Source organism: Toxorhynchites rutilus, chromosome 3 (assembly GCF_029784135.1).
Source record: "Toxorhynchites rutilus septentrionalis strain SRP chromosome 3, ASM2978413v1, whole genome shotgun sequence".
Classification (NCBI taxonomy): domain Eukaryota; kingdom Metazoa; phylum Arthropoda; class Insecta; order Diptera; family Culicidae; genus Toxorhynchites; species Toxorhynchites rutilus.
In genome coordinates, this window is record NC_073746.1 from 131852306 (window position 1) to 131877498 (window position 25193).

General features: G+C 36.2%; 1 protein-coding gene and 1 non-coding gene across 2 annotated transcripts in view; both read right to left on the minus strand.

The window, feature by feature from the left end:
• LOC129777755 (histone acetyltransferase KAT7) overlaps positions 1 to 25193 on the minus strand; it is a 224144-nt gene that overhangs the window by 136978 nt on the left and 61973 nt on the right. The window contains exon 6 of the mRNA XM_055784217.1: positions 18496 to 18589. Coding sequence (XP_055640192.1) covers positions 18496 to 18589 — 94 coding nt within the window. The remainder of the gene's footprint in view (positions 1 to 18495; positions 18590 to 25193) is intronic.
• LOC129780900 (U4 spliceosomal RNA) lies at positions 13070 to 13204 on the minus strand. Its single transcript, XR_008744039.1, has one exon. It is a non-coding gene; the product is annotated as a U4 spliceosomal RNA (small nuclear RNA).

The following is a 25193-nucleotide window of genomic DNA, read 5'->3' on the forward strand; positions in this document are numbered from 1 at the left end:
TCAATCACCTCTGAAAGGACATCTGGGATGTTGCTGCCCAGGTCAAGAGCTAAGAGTTTAACACTTCGAATGCTACTTTGTTGGCGACTATCTCGACGGAATGCCGTCCGTTTGTATATTATTCCCTCTATAGCGGGGTGTGTAATGCGCGAGCTCATGAATGATACAGATTTGATTGATAGAGTTCGGATGATGAATTGTTGGCTCAGAAGTTGACCGACCAAAGTGTTTTGATAAGTTATATAAGCATTGGTAAATATTTTTTGTCTTGATAATGTAACAGATCGTATTTTTAGGTTTCAATGTAGATTCTTGTATAAAATTCTGTATTTAGATACAAAAAAAACAATTTCTGGGATCAAAATGGAAGCAAAATCAGTTGAAAAAAAATTCAAAGTGTGATCCAAGTAATAATGCAGATGCCAGCAAGTTCACATACGCAGACCACGTTTCTATCTACAAAATGCACTCAGGGAGGAATCTGTTAACACTATATACTGCAACTGCATCAGTTAAACCATAGCATGTGCAACATAACCGTTGAACATACAGCATACATAAATCCCGTACCACAACAGTAGTACTATCACTGCTGCACTTCTTGTGCCATATCTACGTTGCATTTGGGTATACGTGTATGTTTCCCAGCTATTGGCAGCACTACCCTTCCCCAATGTATTTGCGATAGTTCCTCAAAATTGTCTCCGGTTCTGGTTTGAACGATGTGACCAAGAAAAACAAGAGTCGCTTATTTCTGCTCTTAATTTCGACTTCATATTCTACGCTTCAACGCGCCCGGAAAAACGCCGCAAATTGTCACGTGGCCCAAGACCGGCGCCATGTAGAGTGACACATATTTTGCTGCAGTAGTAATAAGTAATAGTAGTAATCAAGGAAAAGTGTGCAAAGTAGTATAAGTAGCCACGCCGATGATAATGACAAAAAAGGGTAATTATTTCCGCCCTTTTGCCCATCGTCGCCGGCTCGTCTCGTCGGTTATTCGTGTTCTTATTTTCCGTTTCGCCTGCTTCCATTTTTACTTTCAACGTTGCCGTTGATATGATAAATGGCGATGAGTCAGTGTTTCGTTTTCTTTGGTTTAGTCTTCCTTGGATTGGCTGTTCCATAGTTCCTAGGCTTCAAGCAATACACACACAGGAGAGGCTATCAATTTTTCACAATGTCCTATTTTTAGCCTCACGATACTCGAGTATTACATGGAGTGGAAAATGTATTCCGGATGCACAAAAACGCTGCTCTCAAAATAATTAATTAGACACAAATTGAAGAACAGGAAGCAATTTATTGCCTTGAGGCAGCGAATAGCAAGGTTAGTTCTCCCGAGCCGGTTTCTGTTCTGAAGTTACCCAAAGAATAACCTCTCGCTAGAAAAGCAAAAAAGCGCAATCAAACATAGGGTATCATTGATGAAAAGAAGCATTTATGCACTCACAGCTGCATCAGAGGCACAGAATACACTGAGAGAAATAATTAGTAAATATAACGAATTTTTTGGTAAATACTACCAATCTATTGTCATTTTCGACCGTACTAATAAACACATATGTCAAGCAGAACCATGATTCGGAAGCCCAATATCGGCTACATTTTCTCGCCGAAAATGCACGTATCAGAATTATATCTTTATTATACCTCCGTATTGCCTTATGGGAACAATGAAAATGGTTAATACGCGCTTTTCTCACCAGTTTTCAGATATGACAATATCCAAGCTCACTAATGTTATCGAGTAAAATATATTAATCTCTGGTAGGGATGCGGGTTTGTTGACAATATGTACAAAAAATTTGTACATTCTACTAATTTTGCATTACCAAATGTATTTGGTAGTTTTCGACCGAGGATTTTACTAAGTGTATGAAGTGAGAATGGCTTCTCAATCACCTTGAATATGATTTTGGACGGAATACAGAGCATTTCCACGTCGAGTGTTGACAGAATTCGAGTGGTTCCAATTCGAACGACACTTTGCATATGCGTTTGGCTTAAAAAACATAGTATTTTCCACGAGTGGATTTTTTGGAATCTGAAGTAATTTTTCAAAAGAACATATGCATTTTATCATGAACCTTATTTGGAAAAGAATAGCTCGAAAATCTGTGTGCTGAATACTAAGATATATTCTTCTTTGAAAAATACTAGAGGTGGGTTATATGTGTGATATAACCCAAAGGTTGACGTAGACCTACCGTTGCCTCAGGTAACAATTGTTTGTAATTGTATCTGAATCTATTGACAATGGATATTTTGAGAATTTGCTGAACGCTCTTTTTATTGTAAGTGTATTGAAGTGTTGAGTATTGAAATATAAATGATACAGGGAAGTACATAAAATTGGACTCTTTTGAACTGACTGGTGGCCTTGAAAAGAATCGATGTAGGCTTTGTAGAAGCTGAAGATGGTTGACACAGAAATATAATTCTGGTTCTCATTAGAACAATACATGAGATATATGTTCTTATTGCCAGTATGTATCTCTTCTTCTAGACATTTACTACCTTCACACACGATTTAATCGGTGTTCAACGACAACCATTATATATTTTTGTCAACGTATTAAATCAACAAGTCTTACGTGCGATTCAGTACGCAATGTCTCTGTACCTAACGGTATGAAAACCAACGATGTACGGAACCCATATAAGTTTCCGAACCAATTCACTCAAATCATTCCTGAACATTTAACATTGGCACTGTTGCTTTTATCAAACAATTCGGTCTCTTTGATATGGTGAAATATTCTCTGTATTAAACAATTCATATTCTCCGCTATCGAATCCACAGCCAATGGTACCATTCATAAATCTTATGCTTCGTTTTTCGATAAAGCCACTGTTCAGTTCGGTGGCAGAAAAGAAATGGAATCGGGAGAGACGATAGATTGCGGCATACGTAAATAAATGATTTTATAACTGCTGCTTTCATCAATGTGATTTCTTTGATATGGTGAAATATCATCTACACCATATCAAACATTTCGTATTCTCCACTATCAATTCCATAGCCATTTACACCCATCTGTATCGAATTATCGATACTTGAACTTTCGCTAAATGCTCCGTTCAATTTGGCTGCAGAAAACGAATGGGATTGGGAGAGAACATCATAATGCATAGGCGTGTGAGTATGACCATCCTCATCTCACATCGCAACAACAACTGAATGGATTTCCGAGCGGGCACCAGATTTATGTGATTTCAACAGCATGTTTTTGTGATTTCAACAGCATGTTTTCAAAGCAATGTTCAAGCTATTTTACCAATTTTCCGAGTCATTTTATTCTTCGATTGAAGTGATTACCATACCACCCCGTTCAGTCGACAAAGAGGTACTAACGTTTAAAATCTTTTTAAGTGTAACGCTCTTGTGGTCGAAACTTTGAACTTACACCCCGGTAAAGAAATGAAAAACGTAGTCCTACGTGAAAAAAAACAAATTGATGTTAACACTAAATGTTGCAGAACTCTAAACCATTTTTGCTCTACACATGTATTAAGTGAATAATTGCTCTGATATCAGTAGATTATACATCACTATAGAGTGTTCCAATCGCTATCGATTTGCAGTGCTATTATTATTTCATGAAATATTCATAATTGAAGACGAATGAGTATTTTTTACGTACGCCTAATAGGAATATATGGGGGCTAAAATGGAAACGTAAATACTGAACATGTAGGAAATGATGAAAGATGCCGCTTATAACTCGTGCATTTCTTAATAGATCGCAAAGATGCTTGCATAAATTAATTATTTCTACAAGTCTATGGCAATGAAGAATATTTTTTTCATTTGTTTTTAAATAAACAATTGAATAACTGTTAAATGTAAAGCATTATCTAAACGTGCTAAAGCCCACATTTTGATTGATCCAATTTGTGTTCCTAAATTTGAATACATCAATAATACTGTGGAAACGATCGTAGCGATCTGTCGTGCATATCGTGTAGGGGAATTGAGAAAAAAAAGAGTAGCGAAACATTGCGTCGCAAGCCCCACCCCTTTTGTTATTCTCGAACTAGTCAATATACAGTAGAACCCCGATTATCCGCGAAACTGTCGGGCAAGGTTACCGCGTGTAACGAAAATCGCGGATAACGCGATAAACGACTGAATATGAGGTATAAACACGAAATAGAGATTTTTCAGCATGAAAACTGTGTTTTATCAATACAGAAATCATTAAACTATCCATCTGTAAGGTCGTGTACACCAGTGATCAGATAATGTGAAAACAATGACCAGAACAAAAGAGCAAGTGCCAACCTCTCACTGACGAATTTCGGAAATCTCTATGGAATTACTATGGAACTCACATTCGCGGATCATCCGCTACCGGATAATGGGGGTTCCACTGTAATTAGCTAGTGTGTTCCGAATTGATCATTCATTTTCTAATCGGGAAGATTGGTAGCAAAGCGGAAACACCAAACGGCGTCGGCAGTAACAGTAGCAAAGAGCTTGGGAGTATAGTATAGTGTTTTTCCAAAGAAGAATAGCTAATTGGTTTTAATTTGATACATCAATCATCTGAATCGGTGTAGTAGCTCAAAAGTTATGATTTTTTTTTCAAAAATTGCATTTTTGGTGTTCGGAATTTGAGACAAAAGTAATTAAACATATTTTTTTGTTTTTCACCATGAATATGTATTTGTATATCAATTTTATGGTGGACAAATGAAAGATAATGCTCTATTGTATCCAAAAACCACATTAATTTTGTTTAATGGCCAACAAAGCTTAAGTGTTAGTAATTCGAGACAAAACAGTACCAAGCAGAAGGAGTAAACCGTTCCCGTGGTATCGATCCAACACACACAGTGCTGCTTGAATTTTGTTCGCCATGACCCTTTTTAGCCTTTTAGGGCTCCCGTGGTCGAGTGGTTAGCGTCACACCTAACATGTCGGGGGTTCGGGTTCGATTCCAGTTCTAGTCGAGGGAATTTTTCGTCAAAGAAATTTGCACTGTGGTCACGCGTATTCTAGAGCTTGCCATTCAGAATGCTTTCAAGGTGTGTTATTTAGCATAATAAAAATGGCTAATAAAAATGACACAAGTAATACTACGTTGAGACGGCGAAGTTCCTCTGGGAACGTTAAAAATAAGAAGAAGAAGAGCTACCTAACTTTCACTGAAGAGTTTTTTATAATGTTCGATGTTCTATACCAATACATATCCGAAATGATAAAAATCAAATTGATATTAATAATTCATTGCCGAGGAGATCTTTTGTGAATTTGAGTGTTTTTTTTTGGACTTATTGGTGGTTTGTGACTTTCCGATCAATCACTCAATTCCCGCGCATTGCTTCCGGGTTAAAAGTGACGTCAAAATGCAGCTCATTTCAAATAGGTAATTCGTGTAGAGGAAATATTTTACTGCGACGAACCAGTGGTGATGTCGGTCTATTTTTCATCCATATGACACAAGTTTAGTTTAGTTTATTGTATGCAGAAACCAGTTGGAAAACGATTTTTCGTCGGCAAAAGAAATCGTTCATGCATGTCAAACTCAAAGAGGAATTCCACGCCAAATCAGCCGATTCTGTCTCGACCCTCTTTATTTAGTACATATGAATACAGCTATCCAAAGCTGTTTGACAAAGTTGTTGGAAAATCAATGAACTATTAAGGAAAAATAACATTTCAAATACACTGTAAAAAATCTTTCTCAAAACTTGAGTTCAAACCTTTTAAACACCCATCTTCGATATATTTTTTTTGTATTTTTTTATTAGATAATTTTTTCCATTTAACAATTCCTATAAGTTTGAAGTAGAGTGGTGTCGTGTCGGACTCACAAAAATGAAAATATATTTTTTTTATTTCCAAAGCTTTAATACTTTGCGAAATTGTAATTATTTAAGAATAATAACATAAGCAATGTAATCTACATGCGATTCTACATGAAAAACTATACTTAACGTTTTATCCTTGGACTAACCGTTCTCGAGATATTAACAATTTAGTATAATAAACATAATGTTTGTGAAATGCTAGAAAATGCATACTGCAGCTGAACACCACGGCTAACGTTCCGAAATCGTATAGAAATTTCACAAACATTATTCTCACTATATAAAATTAGTTATAGAGCAATTCTACGCCAAATCAGCTGAAAACAGCAAAATTTGACTTGAATAAAACCATCATATAGGAAGCTACCTAAAATCACAATTTTCATTATTATATGACCAAGTTTAACTACGACTGATTTTTTAAAAGGACATATTCAAAATCATTGATGTTTATTCAGAAAACCGTTACTCAACATCCAGATGTCTGATTAAGATATGATGATTGACAAAATTAATAGAATATTTAGGAAAAATAAAATTTTAAATGCACTACTAAAAAATCTTATTCAAAAATTGAATTTAACATTAAACACATTCATATCTCAAAACATCCCCCCTTCGATTTTTTTGTGTATTTTTATTGCAAACCACATCTAATTTAACAAACTTTGACGTACAGTGGTGCCGTGAGAAGCTCAACAAAATGATGTGGTGAGAAACTCACCAAATTCTACAAGTATTGAAATTTCTGAAATTAATTATTATGATTTAATTAAGAAGTCTTAATTTAAATTGGTCATATAATAATAAAAATTGTGATTTTGAGCTGTTTCCATCATGAGAACCAAGTTTCAAAAAAATCGGAGAGAGAGTCGAGTCAGTGGTCGGCTGATTTGGCGTGGAATTGCTCTATATCTAGGTTATAAAGTTATATAATAGGAGTACTAGTAAGTTTCTTCGTTTTTTTTCGAAAAATAATGCTTTATTCTGCAAAAATGGTTACAAATTTAATATTCAAAGTATTGCCCATCGTTAGTCACAACTTTTTCCCATTTTTCTGGAAATTCACGGATCCCTTTGCAGAAATAATCGGTCGGTTTGTAGGCTAACCACGAATCGATCCAATTTTCGACTTTATCGAAATTGAAGAAGTGCTGGTCAACCATGCCATGTTGCATCGATCGAAAAAGGTAGTAATCGGACGGAGCAATTTCTGGAGAATACGGCGGGTGGGATAGGACCTCCCATTTCAGCATTTCCAAGTATGTTTTGACCGATTTCGCGACATACGGCCGAGCATTGTCGTCCTGCAAAATAACTTTAGCGTGTCTTTGCTCGTATTGTGACCGTCGGTAGAGGTCCCCCGTAATGGTTTCATTCGGTTTTAGCAGCTCATAGTACACCACACCCAGCTGGTCCCACCAAATAGACAGTATAACCTTCTGACCGTGAATATTCCGCGCGGCCGTCGACGCTGAGACATGGTCGGGGTATCCATACGTTGCCCGACGTTTAGGATTTTCGTAATGGACCCACTAATGAGGTAACTCTCCCCGCAAAAACGCTCTCGTTGGGACGAAATTCGACATGTTCGAAGTGGCAAAAAATATGTTGTTTACGCTTCAACTTTTTGACATATACTGAAAAAGACGCGCAATGACAGTAGCTTTCCAACGAATGTCTGGAAATTATTATATTCACTGGAATAATAATCAAGTTATGCCATCTGACGATGACTTTCAGCACCGAAGAAACTTACCGGTACACCTAACTGTTTTCCATGTAGAATACAATGCAGATTACATTTTTTACATTACTGTTTCGAACGAAATTTCAAAGTCACCATTCAGAATATTATGTTAGTTAAATTTAAAAAATTCTGGACAAACTAAAAACTGAAAGAACTAAAATCAAAAAAAAAATTCGAGCAATCACACTACTACGTCAAACTTCCGTTCGTCTCCTTAATCTTTTTTATCAAACGCAACGGATTGTCGCCACGTTTCAGCAACTCCCGATTATTTGTCTATACAATTGAACCAACAAAAGTAAATTTGGATATCCTCCTTTTTCTCCCATTCCATATTGCAAAAATTACAACGATTGCAATTATGACAACGATGATTCACTCACCTCCAAATTCAACCTTCCGGTGGCAAAATGCGACGGCTGTATTGCAATGGCCATCTTCGCTGCTAGATATTATTGCGTGCAGTGGGGCGGTGCATCTCTGCGATGCAAAACACAGCCCGAAAGCAATACCCCAAGTGAATGTATAACCTCAATAAGGCAACAGGTCGTTTCCAGGATGTAAACAGTAGCGAAGGTTCAATAAACTTTGCGGCCGGCCTTCACTGCAAAATTTTCGAGATTGTGCCGTTTATAATTGCGGGTCTCGGTTTGGTTTTAGGCACTTGCTAAGTGTATAGCTGACTATCTCCATACAGGCACACACACACAAGGGAGGCGTTTTGTTATCTTTCTGTGTGTTACGGTAGATATAACCGGGGGGAGAGACACATTCCCTTGCGTGTCTGATGCTTGCAGCATTTCGACCATTTTGTTTCCATTATAGGGATGATTCTTCTGTGCCAAAAAGTCGTACGATATTTCTCATTGGTTGGAGCGAATTTCATTTAGTGCTTGAGTGATCAATTGAATTTTAATTGTATATAAAACCACACTCGCCAACAAAATATGATGATGAAGTTTCTTCTGTTCAAATGTATAGCATGTTCGCGATAGTTGTGTAGTTTTCGTATATTAGTTGCAACGCCAATAAAAGCCATATAGGAGCACAGAACCTAAGCAGAACAGTTATGCTTAAAACATGTCAACCAATACGCATTCATATTGATTATTGTTTTTTGACGATAACGAGTTGGAAACACTGACCTAGGTCAAACAACGCAGTGTTAGGGCATTTCAAGCGCAATTATGTTCCAATGAAAAATGAACTCTACAACATTTGACAATCAATTAAATATTTAGCACAAATTTTGAATTTCCCATTCCCCTTCTCGAACGAGAAAGGTTTCCTCATCAGTTGTCAAAATTAAACAATCCTTCCTAGAACCCAACAAGGGGGCGGGAATTTAAATCCCCACATTAGACGAAAAGGCTTGCATTTAACGGTGATGATGATTGACTTGCAGCAACTAATAATGTTTGCAACAGCAGTCAATGACCACTTCGGATTTCAGTCGGGCGCGTCTTCAAATTGGTTCCCTTTCCCCGTGCATCAACCATCGTTTTCAAACTCACATATCGGTAACCATCCATCCAATCGTTTAGTTCGCGTACGAATGGTTTGTATGGGTCGGAGCAATACCGGAGCAATAGCCCTGAGCGTTTCAAATCAACGGCATCATCGTCGAAGGTAACGGAGACGAGTGCCGTGTACTTACCGGCAAATGGGGTCTTTTTTCTACTTCTTGCCTTCCACGACCGCATGATTTTTCTCGCGTGTGAAATCGGCTAACCAACAGCGCGCCTCAGAGCCAGCTTTTTGCCTAAACGCCGTAACCATAAATCGTAAGGCGCGCAGTGATTTGTCTGATACTCGACGCTCATTGTTGCCAAAATGCTTGTGTTTCGCAATCAGTTGATGATTCTAACGTTTTTGTGGGGTTCAATCCTTGCCTTGATTTATCATTGTCTTGTGGATCAATTCGCCATGACACTGATTTGTTAACCTTGGGTAACAATCTTCCAAATAAATCACAAGCCTTATAACACTGCCGCAAAAGGAAGGACATGTTTCCGCAAGATGTTTGTCTGAAAATCACGGTTGGTTTAGCCTGGGTAGAAGAGCATTTATGTGCGTCTGGTCAAAGTCGAATACGTAGTGGCAGTAGAGGCTCTGTAATTCCTTTTACTTCTCTGTCTGGCTTTTGGAAGCTCCCCATCAGAAGCCCAGAAGCGTTATGCGATAGCGTAAATTGGCGTGCCTCTCTGTTTATTTATCTAATTACACACTTTTTTATGGAAACCTGTTAAATGAATTATAAACTTATCCCTTGGTGTTGTTTCCTTTCTCATCGTAAAGGCATGGTTTTTAAACAGTATGGTACAGCAATTGCTGCTACTTTCGAAGAAAATGAAATTTTCCGGTTTGAACCGTTCTATCGACTTATTATATTATGATGATTTTTCATTCGCTGTCTATCGGCTTGATTTTAGTGCTCATAAACAACGAAAAAAATGAGGCGCTGAGAGATTTTTGAATGGTTCCATCCACTGGTGTGCACCGAGAGCATGGCTGCAAACTGAAAACTTGTTCAACGCGGTTAAGCTTCGATAGCACTACAAGTTTGTTTGGAAATCATCATCCCAATGTGCAAATCGAATGCGACCAACATTCAGAGAAAACATAGAAAACAAGAGATTAGAATTCTATTTTCTTATCTTTTTCGTTCATTTGATTTAGGCTCATTCCGATCGCATATATTTGAATAAATTTACTCGCAAAAGATTGAATATAAATTGTTTCTAATAAAAATATCCCAATAAGCATATTCGCTAACTTTTGTCTACGTTATCGATTGTATGGACTATCAAATCATAAGCCATACATGAATATGAATCTCAATTTGAATATAGAAAAATCATAAAAATTTTTTCAGAATTTCAAAACTATAATCTAGAAATTGAATCCTAGAATCTATAATATACCATGGATTCTGGATATTGAGATCAGCTAACCCAATTTACTATCTGTTATTTGTAACCAAACATGTAAAATTCGAAACCTGAATTAGAAATCCTATATTCAAGGTTTATAATCGTTTCTGGCATCTAAATTCCTAGTATGCAGTCTGAAATATGAAATTTGTTAGCTGTTATTTCATATCTGGAATTTCAATCTATTTCTAGATTCAAAATAACAAACTAAAATGTATAATCTAAAATCGGGATATTGAAGTTAACACCGGAAATAGAATTTTTTTTTTCAATAATTATTGAACATTTCACGAACAGATAAGAGAACTAAATTGCTAAAATCGGGGATTTGTTTCCAAACTTCTGAGATGATATGAGATGTGAGTCGTGAGAAGTGAGACGTGAGACGTGAGACGTGAGACGTGAGACGTGAGACGTGAGACGTGAGACGTGAGACGTGAGACGTGAGACGTGAGACGTGAGACGTGAGACGTGAGACGTGAGACGTGAGACGTGAGACGTGAGACGTGAGACGTGAGACGTGAGACGTGAGACGTGAGACGTGAGACGTGAGACGTGAGACGTGAGACGTGAGACGTGAGACGTGAGACGTGAGACGTGAGACGTGAGACGTGAGACGTGAGACGTGAGACGTGAGACGTGAGACGTGAGACGTGAGACGTGAGACGTCAGACTAAATCTCTAAATGTGAATCTTTGAATTTGAATCTCAGAATCTGAATCTCTGAATTTGGATCACTGAAAATGAACTTCTGAATCTGAATTTCCAAATCTGAATATTTGAATCCTGATCTCTGATTCGGAATCAGAGATCTAAATCTGATCTGAATATTCGAGACGTGAGATAAGAGATGTGAGATGTGACGTGAATCTGAGATCTAAATTTGAGATCTGAATCTAAAATCGAAATCTGACTCTGAAACTGAATATGAATGTTAGATCTGAATCAAAGATCAACATCTAAGATCTGAATTTGAGATCTAAATCTATATCTGAATCTGATTCATCTGAATTTGAGTCATCCGAATCTGGATCATCTGAATCCGAATAATTTGAATCTGAATCTGAGACCTAAATTAGGGATCTGAATCTGGAATCCTGATCTGCATTTGAGATCTAAGTCTTGGATCTGAATCTGTGATCTTAATCTAAGAATTGGGAATCTGAATATGAAATCTAAAATATGAAATCTGAAACTGACATCTGAATCTGAAATCTTGACCTGCATTTGAGATCTGAGCCTGAGATCTAAATCTGTGATCCGAACCTAATATCTGAATCTGAGATCTGAAGCTGAATTCTGATGTGAATCTGAGTTTGAATTTGAATTTGAATCTGAATCTTCTTCTTCTTCTTGAATGGCGTTAACGTTCCTTGTGGAACTTTTGCCGTCTCAACGTATGCATAAACTAGCGTCATTTATTAATACTTAGTTGAGATTTCTTAAGCCAAATAACACGCCTTGAATGTATTCCAAGGGCAAGCTCTAGAATACGCGTGACCACAGTGCAAGTCGAAGCAAATTTCTCTGACGAAAAATCCCCCGGCCAGAACAGGAATCGAGCCCGAACACCCGGCATGATAATGTGAGACGCTAACCACTCGGCCACGGGTGCACTGAATCTGCATAATCTGAATCAGATTCATCTGAATTTGAATCATTCGAATCTGAATCATTTGAATCTGGATCATCTGGATCCGAATCATTTGAATCTGAATCAGAATCTGCATTCGAATCTAGATCTGAGATCTAAATTGGGAATCTGAATCTGAAATATCAAACTAAGATCTGAATCTGAAATCTTGATCACAGATCTGAGTTTGACATCAGAATCTGTGATCTGAATCTAAGAATTGGGAATCTGAATCTGAATCTGAGTTTTGAAACTGAGATCTGAATCTGAAATCTTGATCTGCATTTGAGATCTGAATTTGGTTTGATTAACAAAAAGGTGTGATTACTAACATGTCAGAATTGTTATTGAAATTGAATTATTATCAACTCATATCATGAACGTTTTATTCAGCTTCATCGCTTTCGTTTCGTTTATCAGAGGTTTTCTCAGAAGATTCGTCTCAAGATATTTTTGTATGATGATTTTGATTTTGATGATTTTTTGTCTGTCTGTTTACGTTCCGAAAACTCCTAAATGGTCTGACTCGAACCTCAAAAAAGATTGCAATCAGATAATTTTGATCTTTTTCTCTAGAGGCGAGTGAACTGAGAAGTTTAAAGTAAGTTCGGTGATCTTTGTGCACCTTCGTCGTTATCGAAATACTTTTTTGATGCAGCAACATGCAAAAATAACTAAAATATATATAAGCCCAACACCAAGCCTAGCAGTTGTTGAGTCTTCAAATTAGTGGATGTGTCGTCGATTATAATAATTTCGATTTGTTGTGAAGAAAGTGTACCCCATCTCAGACTACCATCCATCAAGACAGTTCTAAGTTTGTGCTCAATCTAAATGAAAATAATTGATTGCTGATTGCAATTAACTCTTACTCGTCCAGTATTAGAATTATATCAATACACTTACAAAAATCTACTTATTATAATAAAACCATTATCAGAAAAAAAAAACTGTTCCGAAATCCTCGTAGAAAACATGATTCACTATTAAATAGGATATTTTTTCAACTAGCAATAATAGCACCTCGGTAAAATCTCATTGGCTATGATATCGCCACTGCACTATGCTAAATAGTATATTTATTCTAAACGAAAAATTTAATATTCGTTCAAAATTTTCATTGCAAAACGTTTTTTTTTCGTTCTTACATTTAACGCTTTATTTGCGCCATGTCAGAAACGGCATCTCATAATTTTGTATTTGCTAATATAGAGCCGAATATCCGGCTATCCGACCTCGAAGTCCAATATCCGTTTCATCTCTAATCTGAATCTTGCATTGAAAATCTGAGATCTTAATTCGAGATCTGAGATCTAAATCCAATATCAGAGATCAGAATCTAAGATCTGAATTTGATCCTGAGATATGAATCTGAGATCTGAATCTGGTATATTAATCTGAGATCTAAATCTGAAATCAGAATCCGAGGTCTACTAAATATATCACCTGAATCTCTACGATCTGCGATCCGAACTAGATATCTGAATCAGAGAGCTGAATTTGATATGTGAATCTGTGCTATGAATCTGAGATCTGAATTCGAGATCTCTATATTCAAGAGAATCTACACTCACAATCTGAATCTTAATTCTGTTAAGTTTGAGTATGAAGTCTGAAATCGAGATGTCTAAATTCCAGAGAATCTTAATTCAAAATCTGAAACCGATTTCTGTCGAGTTTAAGTCTGACATCGAAAATTTGAGATTTGAGATCTGAGACCTTAGACCGTATATCTGAGATCTGAATCTGAGATCTAAAACTGTAACCAGAATCTAAGATCAGAAACTGAATCAGAAACTGAATCAGAATTGGAATCAGAATCGGAGTCGGAATCGGAATCTGAATTGTAAGCATGAAATGTGATTATCATATCTTGGAATCTGAGTCTGGATGGCGGAGTCTGTATTGAATTTAAGATCTGTATCATAAATCTAAGTCTGGTACTTGAAGGCTGGAGATGATAATTTTTGAATCTGGAATTGAATTTGAATGTGGCTCTTGCCTTGAAAATTCCGGTCTAAAACTGATAGCAACAAAAATAAATTCAGGATCTGGTTGCAATCTTATATACAACCATAGGGGAAACTTGGAATATAAAATCATAAAACTACAATTCCCATGTTTTAGAAACTCTAGTTCCTATTCGATATCTGGTAAATTTGGAATTTTTAACTGAAATCTGGTATATGGGATTCAAAATCTGTTGGAATCCAAATTACTTATATAAAGTGAGTAATCTGGGGTTTCTAATCTGTAAGTTATAATCCGAAAAGCGAATCCGAAACATAAATCAAGAATTCGAAGAGCGAAGTTCGAATCTGGAATCTGAATCTGAATTGCGATGCCAAAATCTGTGGTACCCAAATCCTTTTTTAAATTTTATAAAAACATTGGCAACTTCAAACGTGGAACGTAAACGTCAATTATTATTAGATTGAAGAATCAAATCACACGTTTTATTACTTTTGACTTTTTTACTTTTTTACTTATAAGCTCCTACTTACACATTAAAATTACAAAACGGAACAAAGCATGAGACGACTAGCAATTGGTTGACAAAGTACCTATGTAGTGCGATGAAATACAAATAAAACATATGAAAAAAAAACTAAATAACTGGTAAATGCATCAAATATGTTTTTTTCACATACCGCTGAAAAAATCACACAAGTATAGAAAATCATACGAAAAAATCACACACACAAAAATCGCACAAAAACAGGTTTGAATGCTCTACTTCTTTGCAATACTGTGAAAATAACTCGAAAACACCGATTATAGCGGTTTTTAATGTTTGAGTTTTACTGGAGTACCAAAAAAATGTTAAAAAGATGGGTAAAATGTATGAATAGCATTGAATTTCAAACAATTCCCTTTATATCATTCTTTCGGGATTAATGATTAGGGAAACAAAATGCATTTAATACTTGTGCATCTGGTGGAGTTCGAAACTAGCATATGAAATAAAAATTTCTCTAGCAGTCGCAACAGCAGGTGGTTCTCTCTTCAACCTCTTTTTCGGAGAATGGCCACTAGTCAATACGGGACACTTGAATATAGAAAAATGGGTCAGATCCAGATCTGAATCAGATACTCCAACCTGCATGGGAATCGAGACCACTCAATCCCTACATTTGTATATCGATCAGAAAAATGCTATCATCATTAGCATATGAATAACAAAGAGTAATTTCACATTCAGAGATTCAGATTATTTTAGAGATTCAGAGATTCAGAGATTCAGGGATACAGAAATTTAGAGAATTTAGAGATTTACATATTTAGAGATTCAGAGATTTAGAGATTTCGATATTCAGAGATTCTGAGATTCAGACATGCAGACATTTAGAGATTCAGAGATTTAGAGTATCAGAGATTCATAAATTTAAAGATTCAGAGATTCAAAGATTCATAGACTCAAGGACCTATAGATTCAAAGATACGAAAACTCAGGGATCCAGAAATTCAGACATTCGGAACTTGGAAGATTCAGAGATTCAACACATAGAAATTCAGTGATTCAGAAAATTAGAAATTCAGAGATTCCACGAGTCCGAGATTCAGACGTTCAGACATTCAGACAATAAGGGATACGGGGTCAAAGATTTAGAGATTCATAGATTCAGAAATTTGAAGATTTAGAGATTCAAAGATTCAGAAATTCAGAGATTTAGAAATTTAGAAATTCAGAGATTCCAAGAGTCCGAGATTCAGACGTTCAGATATCCTGACAAACACTAAATTTGCCCTGATTTTTCTGAAATGATCCTGATTTTTCTTGATTTTGTACTTTTTACTTTATTAGAATGGAAATTATCCGTAATAAATATACAAAGTTTTTCTGGTTGCAAATGAATATTGTCATAACAGCCTACAAAAAAAAAACTTTCCATTCCGCACTTACATAAAGACGCGTTCACATTACGTCAATCGGCCTTGGCCACCCGGTAAAGTCGACTAAATGTGGACCTAGCACTTGCCGACGTACCGAAAACCGACTCGAATCAAATCGAACCCAACCAGAAACAAATGGGTCCAGATCGAAGAAAGTCGAACCTAAACAAAACGAAGTAAATTAGCGTTGACGACATTGTGCTTCGTGTGTTCGTGACGGCTTCCACATTACATAACGAATCGAATATGTCGCCTGGTACAGGTCGAAAGTGTAATGTGGACGCGCCTCAATGTTTAATCTTTTTTTTTGTTTATTACCTATATATTCTGAAGCGATTCTCTTTATCGAAGATATCCTGTCGACATTTATTAAAGCTTGAATTTGGCTTGAAAAAAATATACTCTATCAGAAGACCACGCCCAAAGGCAGTTTCAAATCGTTATATTTTGAATGAAAATAATTACTTGTTACTTTTGAATAATCAAAGTACGTAGTGCTAGTTCTTACTTTACAACTGTGTCAATAAATTTCCTGATATTTCCACAAAATATCATCATTAGCATAGTCTTACGAAACTGATCTCGATGCTGAACTTATTCATTATTCTCGAAGCTCCATTATGAGGTTCTACTAATCAAACAGTCGATAAATTCCCACAACTACTACTCGCAACAAACTAGAGGAACTTCCAGAATTAGTCAATGCGATAGCCGTTGTGTTCCATCAGAGCAAAGCCAAACTTCATGTCTCTTTGCCAACACGACAATTTATGTTGGAGTCTGGCTGGAATGTGCTACCCCACCAGCTTAACTAACCGGATATTTCACCATAAAATTATCACAGGTTAAGGTTCCTGCTAAATTCTCTCAAGCATGCTTCGACATTATGGACAGTATAGAAAATATCTTTCTTTTGTATATGAGACAGTTTTCGATGAGAAAGCAAACATATTCTGAGAGGATAAAATGTTTAAGCTGCGTGAAAGATGACGAAAGATCGTGGAACTAAACTGTGCACATAAATTTGAATCAATATATGTCTGCCTATGAAAATCATGCGTTTGTGTTTCCAAAAATCGGTTCGAAATTCCCGCACTTTTATTTTCATTCTTCCTGATTTTTGAAAATAATAGTTGGAAACCCTGTTCAGACATTAAGGGATACGGGATCAAAGATTTAGAGATTAATGATTAATATATTCAGAAATTTAAAGATTTAGAGATTCAGAGACTCATAAACTCAGAGATTCAGACATTGAGAGCTTGGAGAATTCCAAGATTCAGATATTTAACATTTAGAGATTCAGAGATTCAGAAATATAGAGATCCCGAGATTCAGAGATGCAAAAGTTCAAAGATTGTGTTGATCGAATAATTCCGATTCCGATTCCGATTCCGATTTTCTACACCAGTCAGATCAAGAAGATACAATTTCCAGCATGAACTAAATCCCTAGTTCGATCCACTCAACAAACATTATTCTTTTGATACTAGCCGTTCTCCCAAGTGGCACTATCATTCCGGGTGTCCCACCCAGTGACGCATCCAAAATTATCATACACACCCTCCGACGAGTAGCTACAAACCACTCCCGACATCGTGAACCCACGCAGCCACCCCAAAAAAAAAGACGAGTGTAATGGACTACCAACTGCGACTTTGATAATGATGCCGATAGTGTACTGTGTACATATACACACATACGCTTTTCGGGCAGCTATTGCTGCTGATTATATGGTGATTGCGTTTATATGCAAACGAGGTGGTTGGCCAAATAAAATTAGCCGAATGCCGAAAATGGATCTAAGAGAAACTGCCCGAAAAAAAGGCGAGTGAAAAGGGGGAGAAGTCAGTGCGAAAAATGCTGAAAACCAAAAAAACACCACATTGTACAAAGAAATTGCGAAATAGCCCGGGAGCAAAGTTGTGATTGCCATTACATTACCACCATCAGCACCAGGGTATTATGAGTCAGGGTGAGCGACCGTCAAATTGGCACCCGATGGCAGTAAGCATCTTGCCGTTCGACTGGCGCTGCTTCGAAGGGTTAGATAACTATTTTGTTTCCCCATTTTTCAAAAGAACAATTTTGGTTCACTAACCCCTTTGGTCGGTGGATGCATTTTTTTCTATCAAGGATTATTAGGTCCTGGTATGTATGATTTACATTTGAATATATTGTTATTACGACCTCCCAAACATGTTAATTATTTCATTGAGAAATAACCCTTATCCTCGATTCACGTTCTTTTCGCTATCGCACACAGTACAAAATACATTCTCACTTCCTAGCTGAGTTTTTGACACGCTGGAGGATAACAGTACAGGTGTGCAAATTTTCACTCGGTGACAAAAAAACAAGGGTTCTACGAATAATCCTATATGAAGACTCATAATTGCCATTACACGACAAAGCCGAACTATAATATTCCATGTTAAGATGTGGAGTCGTATATATGTACTTACTGAAATCTATTAGTAGTCGACCGTAGCCTTTGCGCTGATAAGGGGGCAGGGTGAGGATGCAGGACACGTTGTAGTTTAGAAAAGAATTTTTCTCCTGCGAAAAAAGAATAAACATAAAAACATGGTTTCGATTAGAAAATATTTGCAAATTTTCGAAAATTGCAAAAAAAATGTAAAAAATTATTATCTAGGACGGGGTCTCTCCTTAAACTAAATTTGAACGAAGAAAATAAATGCGTTAAAAACGTTAAATAATCTTTTTTTTTCTTGTTGTTATTCCTGAAAAAATTAAAAAGGCGAAAGTGAACCATCTTCACGCACATATAGACGGACTTATTGAAGGCCACACGTCTGGGCCCAATTCGTCGATCATTGTTGAGCCACTTCCAACGAGCCCGTAAGGCACACGCAATCTGTCTGCTACGGAGTACGCAAGAACTCGACGCTCTGGATGAATGATTAATGAGCTCAACGCTAAATTGATCAATTAGCACATCGTTAGCTACAGGTACAGGTTTATCCTTCGCCTAAGAAAGTGCGCTCATTTGTGATCACTTCCTTATTCCGAAGTGTTTAAGCTGTCACTCGGAAACCGACGTTACAGCAATTGAATTTTTAAGCAGGTATTGCATTAGGAGTGAGAGAAAGAGAATGGGCACATACGTACGAGCAGCAAGAGCCTCTCCCCGGTGGAAATCCATTGCCACTTTTATATGGCCACCACTCTGGTTGTAAATTAATTCATCAAAACTTCCATAAATAAGCGAGCGCAGCAATTACACAGAAAACAATATAAAAAGCGTTGTAGTGCAGGATCAAGCGAGCAAATATTTGCAAGCCCAGACAGGGTCTCTTTCCGCTAGCTTACCTTTACGGCCCCCTAGAGAGCTCACGGATGAATCTAGTCTAGCGTTCAATATGGATCTTAATTAATTGCATTGTAATAAAACTCGCGCCCCGACGGAGTTGCTGCTCCCACGAGCTCGAGTTTAATGCACTTGAGAAACGAACGGAATATAATTCTATGACGATACGCGTCCATTTCGAGGAACTGAAACACAATTAAAAGTCGAATAGAAATGCTCTGTTAAAATCCGATTAAGGTGCAACTTTAGTCTGTGGATGGCGTTGGGAGCGTTATTATGAATGATATCAAATTAGAGCAATTCCACATAGAAGCATCCATTCATCGCCTCGATGGATATCTGCTTGAAACTTTACAATTATTGTGATGGCCATATGAGTTATCATGTTTTAATGTAATGTATCCAATTAAAATTTTAAACTATTGACTAGAGATGCAAACCTTGCTGATTTTTCAGTATTTCCCAGACTATTTGGTACAATCCCTGATATCCTGACAAACACTCGATTTTGCCAGATTTTACTGAAATTATCTTGATTTTTCATGATTTTGTACTTTTTACTTCATCAAAATAAAAATTATTCGCAGTAAATATATTGAAATCTCTGCCAAAGTTTTCCTTGTTGGAAATGAGAACTGTCATTATAGCCAACACAAATAAGCTCTCCGGTACGCACAAGTTATTTGATGTTTCTTAAATGTATAAAACACGTAGGGAAAAAGCGGTTAAAATAAACACCCTAAGGAATATGCCCATTTACTTCGTCCACATACTGCTACAATTCCCGTTCTTCGAAGAGTATTGTAGCTTAACTAACTGTTGTTCAAGATATCAAACGGTTTTTATTATAGAAAAATAAAAATAGTATATTTTTCATTAAAAGAAAATAAGATGTAAAATCGAGCATTTTTTTATCGTGCGGTTAAAATGAACAATTACACTTATCATGCTAAATGAGATAGATTTATACGTTGTTCATTATCTAAATTTGTTTAGATCATTATTGAAATAGTAGGTACATGTATGAATCGAGCCGAGCTTATTTACCAAGAGTAGTAATTAGAATTTACTCATACGTGCGAAAAAGTAGTAAGAAACACACAGCGCTTCACATATTGAGGTTTGTTTTTGGTCGAGGTGGCATATTTTTTCAGGGTCAAAGCCACAAAAGGAACACCTTGAAAAGTAACATGTGATGAGGCATTTTGCCCCAAACAACAAAATAATTTCGAATGCGAATTAATCACTGAAACCAAACAAAATAACTGTTTACCTCTCATTGAATATGCGAACAGTTGTCCAAACTTATGATTTGTCGGAGATATCAGGTCGAATAATTTTAATTTCACGGGAAACTCCCTAAATGCGATGCGCACAAAATTACATCAATATGGCTACCGTGAGAGAAATTTCTGTATTATTTATTATTTTGTCTTAAATAGCTTCAAATGCTAGCTTCTAAGAATAAAATAATGTAGAAGTATCAATTTGTTTATAGTTAAATTATCGAAGTTTGGGCACTGGTTCATTTTACCAACCCTGTTAATTTTAACCTCATTTCCTCTATTCCTGACTCTTCCTAAACCTTATGTCTATACACTTCCTGATGCTTCGAAAAAGCTCATCATTATATATAAAATCATGCTCAGATACAGTTTTTGGTTTATATATTTCATGATTTCCAAAAATAAACCTGTTTCTCTATTACGTAGAATGCATATACGATACGGAAGAGTAAAATTTCATTCATAATTTTTATGTTGAAAGTGTATTTGTTCCACCTGAAACATTCATTATGATTTTCGCTTCACAACGACTGGACACGAAGCTAAATACCGTCAATGCGAATTAAATGAATGAACATTCCGGATAGTGTTGCTAGATCTTTTTCTCAGTTTTACTTCAAGGATGGCAGCTTTAAACGTATGATATATAAATTTATATGATTCAAAAACCACATCGAAATGTGTAATATGTTATACAAAACAAACTTCAAGAATTGTTCAATGTGGAAAGCGTCGTGTTTCATCAGAAGAATGCCGAACTTCATGTCTCTTTGATAACACGACAGATTATTTTGGAGTCTGCCTGAGAGATGATATCCAACTAACTAAACTAACCGCATATTGCAACTTCCGATTATCAGATCTCTACAAAGCTCTCTCAAGGGGAACATCTTCAACTCTATGGACAACACAAAAAGTATCATGAATAGTGTTTGACAAGGATTTTTAAATTCATTTTTAAACTGTGTGAAAGGTGACGAAAGATTTTGGAACAGAACTGTACATATCAAATTGAATAAATGTATGTCTACCAATACCGGGCAACCCAACATGTACTATCCTGATTTCTTCCTGATTTTTATTTTCATTTTTCCTGATTAATTTGTAAATTAAAGTAATGTAGAATAATCAAAAAATTTAAAGCATAAACATATAGTTTTTATACTATACTATTAAACAGTTTTTATTTAGCATGACCTATTGTAAGTTTGTATGTATGTTTAGCTGTAGGGTTGTCCCATATCAATAGAAATTTAACCACCTTCCTGTTGACCGATTGATCTGAAATTTGGAACACGCCTTTATCCCTGCTGTCGTTATAAAACTGCGTATTTCATGATCTTAGAAATCCAAGATGGCGACCGCTACAAAATGGCGGATTACATATTTTATCAAAACCCTATCAATATGGGTATCAAATGAAAGGGCTTGACTAGTAGAACACAGCAATTTATGAAAAATTCAAATCCAAAATGGCGTTTGTTTGTAAATCTTCTTACAAATTCGGGTGTCTCAATTGAAATTCTTGAATCGCGGAAATGTACTTTTTTTTTCTTACGAATTACGGTCGTTGGTCCAGTACTGCGTTGTTTGATCCAGTACTGCACTGGATCAAACATTTGCAATAAACTATCAAATGTTAATCGATTGTTTGGGCTGGATTGTGGGCTGTAGATCCAATTACAAGAAAAAAGGCGGTTTTCTCCTTTCAAAATATTTTTTTCTCGGAAGACACAACTATGCCTACATTTGACTACAGATTGTAGATGATTGATTCACTATTATGAAAAATAGAACTATTTAAAGAGGTGTCGATTTGAGATACAAATATTGAAATCCATATGTATTTAAACATCTTGTACTTAACAGTTCTCCTGAAAAGTTTAGAAGGTAACATAGTAAAACTATTTTTTGTTGCAAAATTCAATTTTATTATTCATCATAATTGCCTTCGAGAGCGATACAGCGTTTAAAGCGATCTTGCCACTTGATACCATTTTTTTAGTACTCTTTCGGGTTTTCCTCAAAATAGGCCTCAGTTTCGTTAATCACTTCATCATCGGTTTCTCACCAGCGATCATTCTCTTCAGTTCTGCGAACAGAAAATAGTCACTGGGGCCAGATCTGGAGAATACGGTGGATGCGGAAGCAATTCGAAGCCCAATTCATGCAATTTTGCCAACATTTTCATTGACTTGTGATTTTTTTCATTTTTTTTACAATAACAAAAGCTACTTCACTCTCAATGCTTCAACTCACGAACCAATCGACCGATTGCTATCAAATTTTGACACATATCCACAGAAAGATGATGCTTTGTGATAGTCAAGTAGATTTTTGCAAGACGCGCCATCTAGACGTCAACCTTATGAACTTTTCAACCGAACTGTTAAAAAATCACAAATGAACTCAGAAAGAGTCTGATTTAGTGAAAGCACTATAATTAATGTGCTCGCCTTAGCCAACTTCAGTTTTTTTAAAATTTTATTTTGCTACCGTGTTGAACCTGCAAAAATTTTCGCATACTCAGTATATGCACGAAACAAGCATAGTGCAGAACTTCTACTGACGCACAGTAGTACAGCAGAAGAGAACTGTTAAATAAGACATGTTTAGACTGTTAGGTGAAATGTTTGCATATGGTTGAACCTCATGGAGGCATTATTGATTTCATGCGTTGTCAAAGCTATAGAATGGTGGTGGTGGAACAAATATAGTATCGCCTGTGGCTGCAGTGGGTGTCCAGAAAATGAAATGCATACTGATTCCGCTACGTTCACTGACAATGAGGACACAAATCTTGTGTATTATTCTCGCAAGCACAAGTATGGATCAGCAATCAAACATTTTCAGCTGCCTCTATAAAACCACGCAAACCCTTGGTGACCCCAAAATTTTTCAAATTCTCTTGAGAGTTATTTCAAAAATTCCGATGCATTCCAAAATAATATCCTAAGTAATAAGAAGCGAAATGATTTTCAGAAAGAGAGTTTTAAGAGTGTGTTCGGATTTATTTGTTATGTTTTTTTTATAGAAGTCATAAACTTTCTCGGTTCATTCACCTCTAGCCTTAAAGAAAACCAATTATAAAAACTAAACTAAACACTTGGTCCCGAGAAATGCCATTTGAAAAGCCTCGCTGTCGCTGCGTCTGATCGTTAGCTCGATGACACATTGGTGATTATTTTCCGATCGATCATTCAACTTTCGTAAATTAGAGCATTGTTTCTGGGTTAAAAGCGGCATCAAAGTGCAACGCATATCAAACCGGATGGAAGTATATGCCAGCGGTAAGAGTTGTGTCAATTTTCGTGGATAACTGGAAGTAAGAACTTGTTCTGCTTCGCTTGGTGTCGCCGTCACCTCCACCACTCAACTGTTTCGGTTCGGATTTCCTGTTGCTGTTTTGCGAAAAGTACTCCTTTTTGCTTGATACTAACGTTCCAAGTGTATCTTTCGCTGTATTAACGTAGGTCATTTTTTCATTAGTAGTACCTAATTGAAATGTTCAATGCTAAATGGCTGTGATCTCGTGAAGGATTGTTCAAAAAATTGGGTTAATGTTCGTTGGAAAGGTGACAATACGCACTAAAAAGAAATTTTATTTGCATTTTGTCCATTCAGTTGTGATTTATAGGGTAATGAACAAAGAGAAAATTCAGTACATTTTACAGTTTCGCTTCGACGAAGGTGAAAACGCAAGGCAATTGAAATTGTCAATAATGTTTATGATCCCAATACTGTCGATAAAATAATGTAAATCTTCGAGTTCGACCGTCACAAAAACAGAAGGCACTTTATTGTCAAAGAACAAATCGTATAGCGGTTTGAGAGTATTGATTAGAATGATAGAAATAATAAAGTTGTCTGTGAACTTTTGAGAGAAGAAAAATCAAAATTATTAAAAACCACCAATTTTAAACTTTACTTCTGAAATATTATTGATCCCACTAACTGGTTAATAGGAGACTACAGCGTGGTAAAATTTTTTTCAACTTTCGAATAGAATTATTATAAAAGTGCTAAGTAGAGTATTTTTAAGGTAGAACGAATTCTAGACAATCCCAACTTCAAAGTAAAATTTTTCGGTAGCACTGTAATGGTTGGAAATCGATCACATGCATACAAAGATATTTTCCAAAAAATTTCTAATACCTTTCACCTTGTATACATTGAACAATTTCAACTCACGGAAATTATGTTGCATGTAAATGAAAATGGGTAAGTTTGACAGTAAGTTTTGTTATTTACTAAATAATAGAATGCGTGTAGCTGTATTCACAGCTTACGACTAAGATTCCGAAGTTGCGGACAAAAAAACAGAAACTGGTTATATTATATAAATTTTTATCATTTCCATATAAAAAAACATTTACCGAGAAAAAATACTCTGATTTGACTTAAACTTTGTATATTTATACCCTTTCGTAAAAATTTTATACGCATATTTTTTATTTCGCCTCCAGGGTACACAATTCAGATTTATGGTGGCTGGAAATCGGCTGTTTTTTTCAATACACCCATTTATTGAAATAAAATTTTTGAG